The sequence below is a fragment of the Mchenga conophoros genome, linkage group LG8 (assembly GCF_057382185.1).
Source record: "Mchenga conophoros isolate Kocher_MC1m ecotype Shallow Benthic linkage group LG8, M_conophoros_male_GT1.1, whole genome shotgun sequence".
Taxonomy (NCBI): Eukaryota; Metazoa; Chordata; class Actinopteri; order Cichliformes; family Cichlidae; genus Mchenga; species Mchenga conophoros.
In genome coordinates this window covers 25,035,378-25,052,380 of record NC_140533.1, presented here as the reverse complement: position 1 = coordinate 25,052,380, position 17,003 = coordinate 25,035,378, and the positions used below count along the sequence as shown (strand labels likewise).

The following is a 17,003-nucleotide window of genomic DNA, read 5'->3' as shown; positions in this document are numbered from 1 at the left end:
TAACTACCACATTTGTTTTGGTTCAGCTTGCTTCCACATGGGGGAGACATGCTCCTCCCATCTTCAACACCCCCTTTTTTTCTACTGTGTAAGGAAAGGAAAAAAAATGTAGAAATACATAAATATTTCCTCATTTTGGGAAGTCTTCTAAAAATCCAGAGCTCTGTTTTGGAGAAAACAGAAAAACACAAGCGAGACAGACAGACATCCAGAGGGGAGGAGGTGAGACAACCGAGTGAAGAGCTAATTCAAAGATAGAAATGTGACTGAAGCAAAGGAAGAGCACAGAGAAAACACATCTCTTCACTTCAGCTGTTTATCATCTCTCCTGCGTTATGGACCGATCATCTGAGACAGTATTCTGAGGGCCAAACAAGGGCAAAAAAGGAGGAGGGAGAAAAGCAGTAAAACTTGGCTGAAGTGAGGAAACAGCAATTGTGTGGGTGAGCAGAGGCGAAGAGACAGAGACGAAAGGTGGGGGAGTGGTGGAGTGAGGTGCCCTATTCCTTTACACAAAGTGAGAGGGGAAACTGGGGAAAAGAAGAAGAAGAAGACGACAAGGAGTGATCAAGAGAAGGGGAAGGAGGGAGAAGAGTCAGCCGGACATGGGGCTTTATGCTGTTCTCCTCATCTGTCTCTCCCAGGCTGAGCTAGGCAGAGTCTGGGCTCAAGAGCATGAAGGTAAGCCCCCTTTCTTTAACGTCAACACCCAATACAGATCTACAAACAACAGCACCATTACGACTACCTTTTTGCACAACAGACTGTCAAGTGCCACACAAAACAGCTTCTAAAAATCTCAGTTAAAGTTAATATCACACACCTGAATTTGTTGTCACTAACTATGGAAGGCTTAAAATGCTTTTTGGCACTTTTTATGGCATGTCTATGGATACGTGCATGCGTGAAGTTAACTGGTCTCGTGGTAGTTCTCACTGTCAGTCACAGGAAGCACATAAAAGATGGTGTGCGAGTCTGGATTTTTATTTTCTCTCTCTTTTCATGATGCTATTCCAAAACCTCTGTATTTCCAGTTTGGAGGGGGGAAAATAAATGTCTGGGGTTCATTTGCTTTAATAATACTGATCCTGTGAATGAGAATTTTGGATTTTAACAAATAAATATTTGAGGGTTTAAGATTCATTTCCAAAGTAAAAGATGAAAGTCAGTCAGTGAGAACAGCATCTGAGCTAGGATTTCTTAAATTTGGAAAGTTTCATCTCAGACTGTGTCTCATCACCTGCTCTGTGCATTTCCTGTATATGGATCCTCTGCCATCCTATCTGTAGGTGTGTGTTGGTGCGTGTGTGCATGTATGTATTTTTGTTCTCCTTGGAGATATATTATTTTTAGCCAGCCCCCGTTCTTCCGCTGTTCCTCCTCCTCCTCCGACAATCAGCAGTGCTCTAGTTTCTCTGGCCTCTCCTGTGGTCCCAGTTCCTCTGATCAGGGGCCTAGCTCTGCAGAGGACAACCAGACATACAGAGAGACAGATCTCCTCAAATATACGGTCACACGAAGTCCAGCATAATGTCCAGGCTCATCTTTCCTATTAACACTCCAAAACCAGTGATCCAGATCAATTTATTAGAGTCTCCCTCGTAAAGATGGATTCATATTTGGGCCCTGTAAACTCAGACGTTTTTAGATTAGTGTTCTGTTTCAACAGAAAGTAGAACAGCTCTATACTAAAAAGGAAGTGCTGGAAGCTTGGTAATTAAATGACTACACGCTCAATGACTTATCCAAAGGAACGCCTGACTGCAGATGATGCCAAATCTCTTTTACAGAGCAGATAATAATACAGCAGAGTTAGGTAAAAAGACTACATGGCTGTCCCAACTTTCTCAAAGGTCAGGACCATCAAGACTGTTTACACATCTGCAAATTTCAGTGTAAATTTCACAGAAGTTAAACACCACATAAAAGATATGTGTGGATTTTATGAATGCTGATATATCCATGTACGTGTTGCTTTTATAAGCAGGATATCATCATATTATATCAAATCTGTCTGAAAAATACCAGGAAAATACCTGTGCTAATGAGTTTGTGCAAAAGCAGGCAACACTGTAACTATGAGTCTATAAAGATGCTAGTTGCTAACGTGCAGTAACAGTGCTAACAGTATTTAGCAGTCAGTATCCTTAGCATGTTAGCATGCTAACTTTTGCCATTTAATCTTAAATACAAACAACATGTGGCCCAGGTATCTGGGCTAAAAGCACTAGATGAGAAGCCCAAGTTTATTCACTAATCATCTTCATGTTAGCTGAACCAAATTTCCACAACAACCAATCCAACTAGAACCTAATGGAAGAAGCACAGTATAGGTTTCTGGCACAACCACCTACGTTCAAGGTGGAGAGGAAAAGGTCTGACTTTATGGTCTTGATGGCTTTGATGATGCTGATAAAGGTCAAAAGCTAAAACACGTCAGTCAAACAATAATGCAGTGTCAGAGCTTAAAAGTCTTAAGGCAACAGGGAGTTTTTTGCTTAAAAATGCCTTTGCTGCAAGACCTCTGTTGGTCAACAAATGACAGCAACCTATGTTTCGTATGCACAGTCGTGCACTTCTAAAGTTGTGCGATAACCACCTTGGCTTGAAATCTAAACTATAATCACAAGGATCTTTAATGACAAAGTAGCTTTAATTTATATGTATGTACAAGTAACCACTATAAGGGACTGGATCTGTGTTACCTCTATAGTTTCCATTTGTAGTCCAAGTTCCTAATGACCAATCATGTTTGAGCAGATTCTGGTTGTGTACAGGCAGACAATCTGCACGAAGAGCCAAACAGACATTAGCCAAAGGGTAGTTTTTTTAAACCTGACGATTTTTTAGCTTTTTCTTAGCTGAAAAAGCTTTTCTGCATAACAAACAGTGAATAGAAGACGGAGGACAAAGTCTTGGCCTGGACATCGCCTGAACACTCCGGAAACCTCCAAAAATTGGCAATGGACTCCAGAAGCGAGGGTTACCAGATGTTCCACTTTATATGGGAATGCACAGCATATTTGTCCCTTGTTCCGCCGTTCCACATACTGAGATGATGTCTCGCATTTTGATTGGAACTAGTTTACAAAAGTGAACACATGTGGGTCTCACAAGAAACACATGGTTCAAAAAGAGATTCGCTGACCTACTGCAACCCAAAGATCAGTAGGCGGGAGAAGAGCAGCTGAAATAATATTTAAAGTTTTTAACAGTATTTACAACAGAAAAAGGGAATGCACAGATATATAAAGACTATAAATATACATTGTGGCTTTCATTTATATTAATAATAAGTTGTGGAAAATTGCTTTCAAATACAAAACAGCATTTTCCAATAGATGGTCATTGCTAAATCATTAATTTAAACTTTTGTGTATTTATTAAGTTAGACGTTAAAACGTGAGACTACCTCTAGCCCCATGTGGTTAACATTTGCCTCATGTAGATGGATTTGCACTATTAAGAGTTTTTTTTAACAATGTGGCATCTATACAAGACTATTTTGATTTTAATCTGATCGGCTGCACTTATCATTTCAAGGGGCAGAACATTATTTTCCTCTGAAGTCATTTCTTGGTTGCTACTGCACATTTCTTACTAAGGTAATCTCAGATTTATGACTATAAATATTAAAGCACTAAATAAACAGTTAACTACAACTGGCCAAGCACATCTGCAAACTCAAATCATATGTCATCTGGACTGAAAATGAAAGATCTGTTCAAAAACATAAACAACTGACCCTTGTCAATTTGTGCACATTAATCTAAACACCACATTTTTCTATTTATTTTCAGGTCTTTATCATTCCAGCTGCTAGTGTTTGCGATTGTGTGTTATGGTTACTGCTGTTCTGAGGATAAGGTGCCAAATAGGTCCTCCCACGCTACTAGCTCCAGGCTGGTTTTAACACAGATCACCCTTTTAAAATCCAAAATAATAAAACCACTGCACTGAACTATACTGAGTCGACAAGCGATGACCTCGTCTTGTGATTATTGTTCCCTAATCCCTGTCCTGACAAAGCACGTAATACTGTGTCTCATTTCCACCACTAGAAAAGAGTGATAGGGTCAAGACTTTGATTGTATCTTGAGATTTAATCTGCTCTCGTGTGCTGTGTTTGGACAGTGCACAATAGTTCACTCTCTTCAGTGTGTCTGCCTCTGGAGCAAAGATGTTGGCCTTTTGTTCTCTGTTGATGGGCCTGCAGATAATTCTCTTTCCCCTTCATTGACCAAGTACATGCCCTCGATGTATTCCCGCCTGTACTCAAACTTCAAAGTGTTGCACATTTACCCAGGAAAATATTGTTTTCAGAAGAAATGTATTTTTCGCCCATGGACTTGATCCATCTGAGCAGACTGAAAGGCCATTTAGCTTTTGTCTCAGTTTAGGAACGTGGCTCTGGTTTTTGTAGAGCCTTCAAAAAATACTTTCATACAGAAGAAAATATACCCTGTTGTGTTTCTTAGATATCTGTCTTTGACAACAGATAATGAGGTAAATTATAAGGATAAGTAAAAGGTTTGTGTGTTTATATTGTTATTATATTACAGCTTTGCATTTTCATACTTATAAAGGAAAAAAATAGAGCAAAAAATGAGAGAAATGGAAATAGGAGTGTGTAACATGGTACTGGCATGAATGAATACAATCCATGTATCAACAGAGCAATGTATATGGTTCATCAGGCTGTGTCCTAGTTTGACAACACCCACTAGATTTGTGGCGGTTGCTGCAATGCAGACACATGTGAAGGTACAGTGGACACCGCTGCCATGCAGGTGCCATCTCCTCAAAATAGCGAGCATTTGTTAAGGGATTTAATGTTTCTTAATCAAGTCAACAGACTTGGCACAGAAATAAGGATTTTCTGCTGTTGGATATGTGAGGTTGGCTAAAAAAAAGCAGAAAATCTGACATCCTGCAGATGCATAGATGTAAATTCAAAGGACTGTCAGAATGTGTTTCATGCCTTTGATTTTATTTAGCAGCAACATCAGAGGGCATTTTTGCAGTGAAGCCACTGACTATTCACCCGTACATCTGTCACACATCATATCTGTCGCGTCAACAATTAGACCATTCATCAGCATAGGTTTTTTTTTTTTTTTTTGCACCAGTTTGCACATTCCCAGTGCAGGGTCCACACGCACATGTGTCTGCCAGACATGATGCTACTGAGGCCTGTCTTAAGTCCAGGTCCTTATGCAAAGCCCAGCACACTTTTGATGTTGAAGTTCATCCAGCCCCACATGCAGACAGTTAGATAAGGTTAATGATGTTTCAGGAAAGAAAATGTGAACACTTGGAAGATCTGTAAAGCAAATCTCAAAGTGACCTATTGTAAGGGTGGCAGGAAAAATCTAAGTATAGTCATGGTCTATTAGACTGTAGCCTAAACTGCGCTAACTTGTGTGCAGCCCCTGAACTCCCCTTTTCAGTTTTCCTGCTCCTCAAAGCTCCTCCTCATTGTTTAACTCTGCTGTTTGAAGCCTCCTCCGCTGTTTAGTGATGATGATGATAAGTGCCAATCTGACCCAGTTAGAAGCTTTTTGTTCTGCAGCAGTGAAATTAGCTTCCACCGCACCATAATCAAACAAGATTCCTCATTAGCACAATCTCCCCCGAGTGTGTAATAACCTCTCTTTTTCACTTGTCCTATTTTGTCCCTTAAGACTTTTTAATTTAATATCATTCTTACTTTAGAAAAATTAACATTTTATATATATTTATTTTATGCACTCTCTGTTTGTGTGGTAGCAGGTATAACTTTGCGGAGTGCATGTTTTTTGAATCAGCGAAACAATCAAAATACAGGCAGTTAATGTTGGGCTTTAAAACCGGACAGGAACCTTTTGATGTTGAAGCCACAAATTTCTAATTTTATTTTATTTTTATAAAACTAAGTTTAACTATATTAGGTGCACAAAAACTATAAGGTCATAGCCACCGTGACACGTTGGCTTGTGAAGTCCCATTATGAAGCCTCAACCTGAGTTGTACGCCAAGGCGCTAGATAATCCTTCTTTCTGACAAATTTTATTTTATTTTATTTTATTTTATTTTATTTTATTTTATTTTATTCAGTATGACACAAAATGAGCGACTGAGCCCATAAACTCATCAGCAAAGTGTTTACAGAGGCCTGGGACGAGGGCCACTTTCTCTTCTTTTGCAACCACATGTATTTCCCCCTGGTGATCGTTAAAAAGAATGCAGTTTTAAGATACATTAAGACCCAGGAACTACATCCATCTTTTTCAGTCTTTATGATTAGGTGTGAGTTAGTCATAAATATTCATTGTAGTTTTTGTATTAATATATAGTCTATATGTCTATATAAAAGATGGAAAGCAATGTCAACGCAGAAGTGCCTTAAAGCAGCTCCCCTCTCCCCCAGCAGAGATTGACTCCACTGGTCACAACACGAAGTCTGATTGTATAGATGACTGTGAAAAAATTACTAGTAAAACTACTAATAGTTAATTTACCGCCTGTGTTAAGAAACTGGAAGGTTACAAAGCTATGCCTATGCAGCAGCGATTTGCTTTCCTGCCAATCTCACTTTCAAGCACGTTAGCAAGTCCAGCCTTTGATCTTAGGTCATCTTAGGATCACAGTCAAAGTTTTCAGTTCATACCAGAGCTGCAGGATGGGGTCATGGTTGGGGGTTTGTGCAGTTCTTCAACAACAAACGGTGAAAAACATTTTCTACAGGCCTATTTTTTTGTACACAGGCCTTTCATGTTAGATGAGACAGGGGAGGAATACAAACTACTGCTAAACTTATAATCTGGCATTAACATTTTAATCATAACAAACTGTCAATCCAATAAAACAGCTCCAGACTGAAGGGGGGGGTTATCCACATAATTTTGGCCATAACTTCGAGACGGGGTTCATCTTTCTCACACTGAAGGGAATGTTCATAACATGCTGTTAATTAATAGCTCAGTTCAGTGAACTAACAGCTCAGAACCAGACAGCAAAGGGAATTTAATCCCTCTGTTTCAGAGGGAATAATGAGCTCTTAACCCTGTTGTACTATCAGTGAGTTCTGCTGATTTTGCAACTGCCAACTAAAAATGTGGACAGTGAGTCATAGATCGGTTGAAAAAAACATAAACAGCCATCTATGATCTGTTAAGCAGATGTCACGAAAGCCCACACAAATGTAGGTGGTCAGTAGAGATGTGAGTGCTCTAAAAAGATGCACACACAGACAAACCCCCACAATCCTTTTGTACATACACAGGGATTATTTGAACAAAGAACAATGTTGGCACCACATGATTAAAAAGGAATCATGCCCCTATTTCTGCATGACAGATGTATACAAAATCTACGGTGTTGTTTGTGCTGATCTTATTTCTGTCTCTGTGTGAGTTATTGCTCCGTGACCTCTAAACATGGATTTAATTTTCTTTAGATATGTATGCCTGTTAATGATCCAGATTATGGTAACCAATAAAGAACAGATGTGACCACAGAGTTTAAAGTCAAAGTCATTATAATGTCTATAACACAGTTTTCACACATTTTGAGAGATAATTACATTATCTTGTTTTTCCTCAAAGTAATTGTGATTTAGTAAGCAAGTCTGTGGCTTTTTGTTTGTTGAACTCTTATGTCTCAAATTGATGGTTAACAACAGGTGAGAGATTATGTGGTGAGAGTATTTATTCATGGATTAAATCCTCAAGAAGTACATCATCGTGAATGAATCTGCATGTATGTGTGTGCTGCTGCTTGTGTTGTTCTAGATGCATGGAGTGGAACTGCTTTGGAAGATCCGTCCAGTTTTCACAGAACCAGGAGAGACCAGCAGACCCCACACAAACACAGGGAAGCCCGCAGCTCACAGGCTGAAGGAGGAGGAGGAGTTGATATCAGTCCCCTGCCTGACAACATGACTCGCATAGTGGTGAGATGCAATGACTGATTCATGGCTAAGACCTTAGATTACAATAGTGACAGTAGGAAAATCAACTATTTTAATATGGCCTAAATTCTGTTCATAGAAATGACGCTCCCATTGCTCTTTTACTTACAACACATACAGTAAATATCAAGTTTAATGTAAGCTCTAAAATAATGACATCATGCCTATGCTTGAAGCTAAAGCTACACAGCGTATAGCTGTTCCTTAAGCTTTCAATCTCTCTAATGGCCAGCAGGGGGCATCTGCTCTGGTTGTGGTCCAGCTAGATGGCCATGAGAAAGTGAGCTTCATATCAGTCGATTTCATACCAAAGTAAACACTTTCCTAATGTCTTTACTGTCTTAATTGTTTATCTTATTCTTATTGTATTCCAGTGTTCTCTAACTTTGCACTGTCCACTTTCTGCTGTAACAAAACAAATTTCCCCCGTCTGGGACTAATAAAGGTTATCTTATCTTTTCTTAGATGGCCAACTCTTTTTCAATTGAGAATAATGTTCATTTAGAAAATTATGGTCCTATTTAGAATAAAACAGATGTTTTTGTGTTGGCAAACCTTTTGTAAGACTGCGATGGCCAAAACCGCCAACAGTTTCTTATAGAGCCACTTTCAGCTGTCATAACTCTAAGTTGGTATGAGGTTTCCTGTTGAGCAGATATGCTGTGTTTGGTTTTTTGCAAACATGGCACTGTGAATAATAACCAAACATCTTCAATTTGGTTTTATGTTTCCAACGGGCACTTAGGATTGCAACTGTGCAAACCTTAGCATGCTGTTATGTTCTTTCTAGAGAGAAGAGCAGTCCAAACAACCCATATTATTCAGCCATTTTCTAACTGTACTGTCTTGAACTTTAAAAGTTCTACAGAGGAACTGTCTACAGAGTCAGTTTTGTTGCTAAGTTTGTATGTTGAGACTGCGTCACTGCATGTAGCTTCAGAATGTGCTGTTTGTATTGTATTATCTAACTCTGCTAAAATTATGCTAAAATTAGCCTAAACTGCATAATACTTCCTTATGGAGGGCTCATTGTTGTAGAAAACTGTACAGCCACAGAGCTACAACCAGTAAGAGCATGAGAAAAACTGCCCCAAAAACTGTGACCAGTGAGAATGAGGTCAACACAGCTGTGCAAGTCATTGTCAGCTGAATTACAGAAATGAGAATTCTTATATTTATTGGTTCTGCAAGAAAAAGGGCATTAATAGCTGCCAACTTAAAATGACATTAGCCTGAGGGATAAATATCCCCTACTTATTTTAGGAAAACTAAACCATCCATTACACCAAAGCCAAAGAATCTTTAGTGTCAATCAATATAGTGATGTTTACATGGTTATTATAATCTTTAAACCAAGAAACAAGTTACTTTCACGAATGCTGCAGAATTAACCTAACCATAGGCTGGGGTATCACAGGTTGGTATGCTGACCCCTAACAACATTTTAACCTTTAATATAGCTCATTGTTATCTGTGTATGACAATATGAAGAGATAAATGTGAGGCAAACTCTAACTGTAAATGGCTTTGGTAATGATATTGTGCTGACAAGTCAAGTAGCTACTGCCAAGCCAGAAAAAATAAAGTTTAGTCAAAGGTAAAGCCTGTAGCACATCACTGTCCTGTGCCATTTTCCAGTCATTATTTTAGAAGTGTGTGTCTGCGTGTGTGTGTTTTTAGTGCATGGGATGAGGTTTTATGAGTGTCTTACCTCCTAGACTCATCTTTCACTTCAATCAGCCTCAGTAAAAATTAGCCCAAATAAATTGTGTTCTACGTTTTTTTCTTCCTCTCCCTACAATTCAAATTGAAAACAGACCACATACTTGTGTTGCCAGCTTACAGTGTTTGTTTAAGCATGGCTGCGCACGAGTATGTGCATGTGTGTGTGACTCACTTGGATTGGATCACAAGTAACCCTGTTATAATGCTGTTGCTGCTGCTGCTTTTTTAGGGGGAGGCCTGATCCCAATTTCCAAAACCCTCCATCTCCTGTCCAATCAGAGTCACTTCAATAAGTCAGTCAGCTGTGAGGGAAAATAAATGATTATTCTCCTCACCTAGAATCCCCCTAGAAAATACAGGCTGGTGTCAGGCAGTGGAGATGGAAGAAAAAAGTGGGTCACTTGCTGTAAGTGGAGCAGCCGGAGCTGCATTTAACTGCTCCACTTTCTGAGCCCATACTAAACCCCAGAACCATTGCTCTCTGTCACCTTCAACTATGCTATAGATTAATAATGCCATCAAGACTGGAGATCTGTATGAAGACACAAGTGCTTGTTGTCAAAGCCAATGTGTAAACAGCTCCATCAAGTGGCACTATGTGAGAAGGACTGAAGGGAAAAATCCCTGCATGACTCACTGAGTTTTATCCCAGTTGTTTTTTCAAAATAAGACATTTTTGCTTTTTTCACATTATTTTTGAGCTGATCGACTAAATAGTGGTTTTTTTTTCACTTCACACTTACACTAACCTAAATATTTTTCACAAAAAAGAGGAAAAAAGGTAAGACTGTACTTTCATCTAATACCAGTAATAATACCTGTAATACCTGTACTACAATATGGTGCAGCGAATAATTATAAGCTTTATTTAACTAAGTAAGCCATTAAGAGCAGAGGAAATAGAGTAGCTTAAAACATATATATCAAAATGTAAACACTGGAAAATCTCAACAAACCAACTCACAAAATGCTGCCTCCTGTTGGTGAAAGTCAAGTTCTGAAGAAGGTAATTTAAAAAAAAGTACCTTGTACAAACCCAAATGTAAGAAATCTGTTTAGAACGATGATAAATGTTTTGATTAGCTATTAGAAACTGGTACAATAGGATGCAAAAATCCCCCAAATGTTCATAAAGATGAGTTCTCTTTGATAAGATTTCTTCTCAGAGATATGTAAAAGGGTAAGATGTTCTATTTTTTTCATTTGTTATTATTATATGGAAATGCACGTAGCAATCCTTTAGACTACTAGTTTAAGATGTACATAAAACAAGATTGAAAACTATGCATCTTTATTTTGGAGTGGCTAGAGCTACCCAAAATGTATACATTTTGAATTATCCAGTCCTGTAGTAAGTCATTGATTTCAATATAAATCAGTCTATTTCATACAGAGACCTACTCTAAACTACCTCACCATGATTAATGTATTCAGGAAACTTGTCTAATGAGTGACCTCTTTCTCTCAGGAGGACTCCCAGAAGTACTACAGATGGCAGAGTTTTGGTCCAACAGACACACAGACTGCAAGCTTGTGGGTGGATATGGACAACCTGCACAAAAACCAAGTCAGAATTCACGGCATACTGTCCAACGCGCATCGACAGGCAGCGGTGAGATGAGCGTTCGCACATTCAAGCACTAATGTCTGATTTACAGACAGATTTAACCACATCTGACATGTCTTCTTATTCACAGAGAGTGGCACTCTCCTTTGATTTCCCCTTCTATGGGCACTACTTGAGACAAATTATTATAGCAACTGGAGGTAGGTCACATGCTTCAGTTTAAAGATGTGCTGTTCGACCATGAGGTAGAGGTGTTTTTAAAATCTTTAACAGTTCACTTCTCTTAATGTTTCTCTTCAGGTTTCATCTACATGGGTGAAATAACTCACAGAATGCTAACCGCCACCCAGTATGTCGCTCCCCTCATGGCCAATTTTGACCCTAGCTTTACTAAAAATTCAACAGTGAGGTACTCGGATAATGGTAGGTAAAGGTTCCTCTATGAAGTCTCTAGAGTTTGGGAGCTCCTGGGTATCTCTGACTGGCCTTTGTATACTGCTTTGCCCAGGAAATTTATTTGTCGTGCAGTGGGACAAAGTGCGGTTAAAGGACCGAGAGGCAGCGGGGCCTTTTACTTTCCAGGCAGCGCTCCACAAAAATGGAACAATTGTTTTCAACTACAAAGATGTAAGTTATGTATTTTTAATCAGATGTAGCAAAAAATATAATTCCACCACTTCAATATTTTGTAAAAAACACAGCTCAGCTTGAATGTCAGGTTTACCAGTGTCAAAACAAACTTCTGTTCTTTTTTGAGATCCCATTGCCAGTGGAGGAAATAAATTCTACTGAGCATCCGCTGAAAGTTGGACTATCTGACGCTTTCATGGGACACCTCCCTACATCACTGCTGTCAGGTCAGTTCCTTTAAAATAAAAAAGAGATGCTTCCTCTACTGTTAATTTAAAGTAATTATTCATATTTTAGTAAATTATTAAGCCAGTTAAGGCAGAGGAGTAAAAGCAGAAACTAAATACTTTCCATTACAAGTAGTTCAATTTGAACAGGAGTTAGTCCCCTCTCAGAAACATGGAGAACAGACTTCATTTTAAGTTTTCACATGAGACTTAATACAGAAGAAAGGCTGACATTCAATTTTTGTCTTGATAGAAGCAAAGCGGCGTACTATCTATGAGTATCATCGTGTTGCCATTGACACCACAAAGATTGTGAGCGGATCAGCTTTTGAGTTCACACCTCTGCCCAGTAAGTTCTGTTTCAAACTAGTTTTTGTTCGACAGCCTAGCCTCATTACTCACCCCGTAACTGCGTAATGATGCGATTCCCGTTCCCCAGCTTGTCTTCAACACACATCCTGTGATCTCTGCCTAACATCCAACTTGACAAGCAGCTGTGGCTGGTGCAACACACTTCAACGGTAAGACAAAGTTCAATTCGTGATGTTATGAGACTCTCGCCTTTTCTCACTTTGCTTTTCATTTCTAGATGTTCTGATGGTATAGACCGACATAGACAAGAGTGGCTGGATTACAACTGCCCTGAAGAGGTGAGACTCATTACCATATTACACAAGAGAGAGATGAGCAGCTTTGTTACTGATTCCTGAGTCATTCTTTTCGGCATTCACTCAGGCTAAAGGCATGTGTGAGGACTACAACACAGTTCTACCTGAAGCAACTATGAGCTCCTTTAATCACTCCTCTCCAGGTCCAACCGTTTCAGTGCTTGAAGAACAGCCTGTTACTAGGGGTGAGTTGGAAAATACAGTGCTGGTATTTCAGCAAAAACTCAGTCCCACAACTGGTGAAGGATTAATGAAGGAATATTTAATTGTTTATTTTTTGGGGGATCATGCAAAATGTGACCCTTTGTGAATAGATTAAGGAGAAGCAGAATTACTAGTAGCTCTCTGACTTCTGAGCATTACAGAATTAAAGCTGAATTTCCATAGAGAGCATAAGCATTCAGGTACCAGCTGCACGACTCAATATAAACAGTAGATAGCCCCTAAATCTGTGTCAGATTTAAACTTGTACATCTTTGCAAACATTTTCAGAATGTAAAAAATAACAATAACAGAAAGCTTATCATAAAGCTAGTCTCACTATAAAATTATGCCTAATAATTGCTGAACTTATCTATGTATTTATATATGAGATTTTGTGTAGATCTTTTCAAAGACATGTTTATGTAAAATCAAATGTACCTAAGCAAATAGGAGTGCCTTCTGTTGCATTGGCAGGGACACTTTTTATGAATAACTAAATTTTCACTTTTGACAGTAATAATCAGAAGAAACCATTAGAAGTGTGTGAGCAGAAGCTATGATTTCCAAAGCTTGTAATCTAACCAGGGGTAGGCCCCAGGGATCAATCCTAGGACCACAATTTATTCATTCAATATGTTCAAAAATTTTAAGTTCATCTATATGTTTCTACTTATTTATTTGTATAAATTCTGCTAATTAAGAACCCACTGATTTTAAATCTCATGTGTTCTATTATCATAGTTAAATAAAGATTATGTAAGTGTCAAACTCAACTTTAATAAAGTCCAACAGTAAAGTAGTCAAATATTTGTTTTTCGATGTGGACTTTGGGAAGAGACTGATGATTGTTTTTTAATGTTTTTCTGTTGATTTTCTGTGTATACAGATTTTGGGGAGATTTACTGTAAATACAAACAAGTGAACATGAATTTCTTTTTCTTTTTTTTTTTAATTTGAAAACGAAAATTGTCCCCACTTAGTTTTAGGAAGTTGGCCACAGAGTTTTCCAAAGTAAAGTCCATAGTTAGCTACCTAGGCATTTCTATATTTAGAAATGCTTTAACAGGAGCAACAATCTTCCTTCCTTTCAGATATACAGACGAGCCCTCCAAACAACGGGATGACAGAGAACACGGCCATCATCGCAGGCGTTGTGGCTGCTCTAGTTCTGCTTGTAGCTCTCACCTTACTGGCTGTTTACTACATCAACACACATCCCACAGTGGCTCCACCATTCTACCTCATGCAGGTCAGAAAAACAACATCCAGCTCTCATTCCCTCTGCAGTAGGGATGGTCACAGACTTTAATTTTCTTTTAAAATATAGAGGACCTTTTCTTGTCTTAAAATATATGTTTTCCCTTAATTTCACTTTGACCTGGTGGGCTGTAATATACTGCTATGGTCAGATGGTGGTGGTAAAGTTGTTTTAAGCCACTGTTGAAATACATCATTGATGCTGGTATTAAAAGGAATGTAGATTTAAGGCACTTCTGCATTGGCTTCCCTTTTAAACCTGGAAGTTATGTCCATCTTTTATAATGTCTACATAACTACCAGACTTCAGACAGGTGAAACGTGTAAGCATGCATACTCTGTCACTGGGTGACCAGTTTATTTCACAGGTCAATGAAATGACAGATTCACCTGATGAATGAGAAGTGGGTGATGTTCATGTGTCTGCAAAAAGACTTGCAGAAGTCTGTGACAAAACAGCCCTGAACACTGGAAACACTCTCCTGATGATCTTTAAGCTCCAATGGGCCAATGAGCTTGTGGCTTCACAGTAAAACCCACTCTTGACTTGAAAACACTCACCTTTAAAATTCATAAAAGCACTTGCAGTAAAGTTTAGGGGATTTATGGATGTGCAATAGGCACATCCCAGTGGCTACATTCATCTTTTATGCCGTCTATGGTTGAAGCCTGCATCTTCCCATTTGCCTGCTAGGTGGTCTTTACCTACTACTGTTTCTCTGTCTGCAGCGACGCACCAATAACTACTGGCCCTCTATGAAGTTCCGCAATCAGGGCTGTCACTCCAGTTATGCTGAAGTCGAGCTCGGGGGCCATGAAAAGGAAGGCTTCATTGAAGCTGAGCACTGCTGCTAAGGGTCTAGGACTTGCAGGACTCAATCAGTGGAAGAGAGGACACCATCTTGAGGAAAACTGCGGTACTACAGGAGGATGAATATGGACATTCAGGCTGACCATCAACACAAGATGTCCTTACTCCAACCTTTGAGGCTGGACAGTGTTTACTGTAACTGCTCTTGTAGCTCTTGCCAGCTTTCTCTGTGTCTTTTGCTGTTTGCCATCACACAGAGGATTAGCCATATTATCTAAGGGTTGGAGGGTTTGAGAGGAAGACGGCAGTACAGAAATGATGAGATGCAAATGTCCAAAAGCCAATGATGCAAGGGCCTGTCAGGGAATGAATTAAACTAGCCTTCATACTGCAAATCAATGTACCACTCAACTTTACTCTGTGTTTTTTGTTTTTATCCATTTTATGGAGTCACTTTTGTTTCATGAAACTTCTACGCGAGCAACGATGAGTTCATAAAATGTTATATCTATGTGGACTTCACTACGACAGATATTTAGCTTTATAGCTGATAGTGATTATAAGGACGTATGTTGTTTGGATGAATTTTAGAGACGTGTTATGAGGGTTTTCTTTGAACCTTTCTGTTTAAATGTCTTCTAATAAAAGCTGGTGACGAGTCTGGATTTTGATCTCAAGGTCATAGTCTGGTGAGTGACTAACATCTATTTAGATGGTTTTCAATTTTTATAACTAAATGAATGAGCCTTAAAATATAAGGAAACAGCATTAAAGATACTATTAGAGAAATACCTTATGTGGGCATTAATACTTCATGTGCATCTAATTTTTAAAAATAAATTTACATTATAGCTTAAGCACTGCTGTGATAACAACTCAAAATGACTGCATGTATGGAATTCATTTTTTATGCAAATTTATTTGACAGCAAATGCATCTGTCTCGCCCTGAGACAGCTAGGATGGATGGAAATTTATCTCCTTCCTTGCTGAAGTCCCATGATAGGTTAAAAATTGCAAAAATGTAAGGTATTTAGGGCTGTGCACAGCATTGCCACAGGATGGCGCCATAACACAACACGAAATTCCACATGACAAGCGCAGCCACGGTGATCATTTGTTATATTGAGCTTAAAGATCAAGGTGTGTACCGAGCAGAGACAGATATTCCGATAGTTTTGCTAACATACAGGCATATTAACCGCTTGCAACGTCTATAAATACTTGTAAACTTTGCAGATTAATAAGAAAAGAGATTTTCCACACAACTAATGGTGACAAAATCAAAAAGTAAAGTAAAAGTACACATTGGGACATGTAATTAATTTAGTGGTAAAACCCTCTGAAGAATTTCTTTTAGATAAGGTGGAATATAGTATTTTAAGACGCGGTGGGAAACATAAAAGCGACAAAAAGACATACGGCTACTCGTAGAGATTATGTTCGTTAAGTAAGGAATAAACTTCATATATCGCTAGGCAATCGGTGAAGTTTTCTATTACATTTATTTATACGAACGCAACGACAAAAAGTCACCAAGGAAAGAAAAGAGGGGGCACCCGGATTTGAACCGGGGACCTCTTGATCTGCAGTCAAATGCTCTACCACTGAGCTATACCCCCGATGCACGAAATAGGCCAGTTTTGGCTATATGAATATACCACATGTTCAGTACTGACACGCTGAATATACTATATAGTTGTTTCTTGCATTTACTCATAAATCCCAACATATATTATAATACACAGGTTTGTTTAGTCCGAAGCTTTCCGCTAACTTAACAATGTAAACAAAAATGGCAGACCTGGTTGTAATCGAGCTTGTTTCCAGCAGAGGGCGTCAAATAAACAAAGTCGAACCGCAGTACAGTATATTATCATGTCCCCACGTAGCAGTTGGTGATATCTATTTATCATTCACGTCATCAATAGCATGGAAAATTCTTTGTTTTCTTTACTGGTTAA

The 17,003-nt window shown here is 38.8% G+C and overlaps 1 protein-coding gene and 1 non-coding gene across 2 annotated transcripts; one reads left to right on the top strand and one right to left on the bottom strand.

Annotated features, from left to right (window-relative positions):
• The first annotated feature begins 154 nt into the window (after nucleotides 1-154).
• Nucleotides 155-15,705, top strand: LOC146568859 (plexin domain-containing protein 1-like). Its single transcript, XM_085285190.1, has 13 exons — nucleotides 155-681; nucleotides 7,773-7,933; nucleotides 11,145-11,288; nucleotides 11,374-11,443; nucleotides 11,544-11,666; nucleotides 11,752-11,870; nucleotides 12,001-12,100; nucleotides 12,354-12,449; nucleotides 12,540-12,621; nucleotides 12,690-12,750; nucleotides 12,836-12,953; nucleotides 14,064-14,221; nucleotides 14,959-15,705. Exons 1-13 carry the CDS (start codon nucleotides 606-608, stop codon nucleotides 15,082-15,084), a joined length of 1,434 nt encoding a protein of 477 aa, XP_085141316.1. The 5' UTR covers nucleotides 155-605; the 3' UTR covers nucleotides 15,085-15,705.
• Nucleotides 15,706-16,589: 884 nt separating this feature from the next.
• Nucleotides 16,590-16,661, bottom strand: trnac-gca (transfer RNA cysteine (anticodon GCA)). The gene has a single exon. It is a non-coding gene; the product is annotated as a tRNA-Cys (tRNA).
• Between the last annotated feature and the right edge of the window lie 342 nt (nucleotides 16,662-17,003).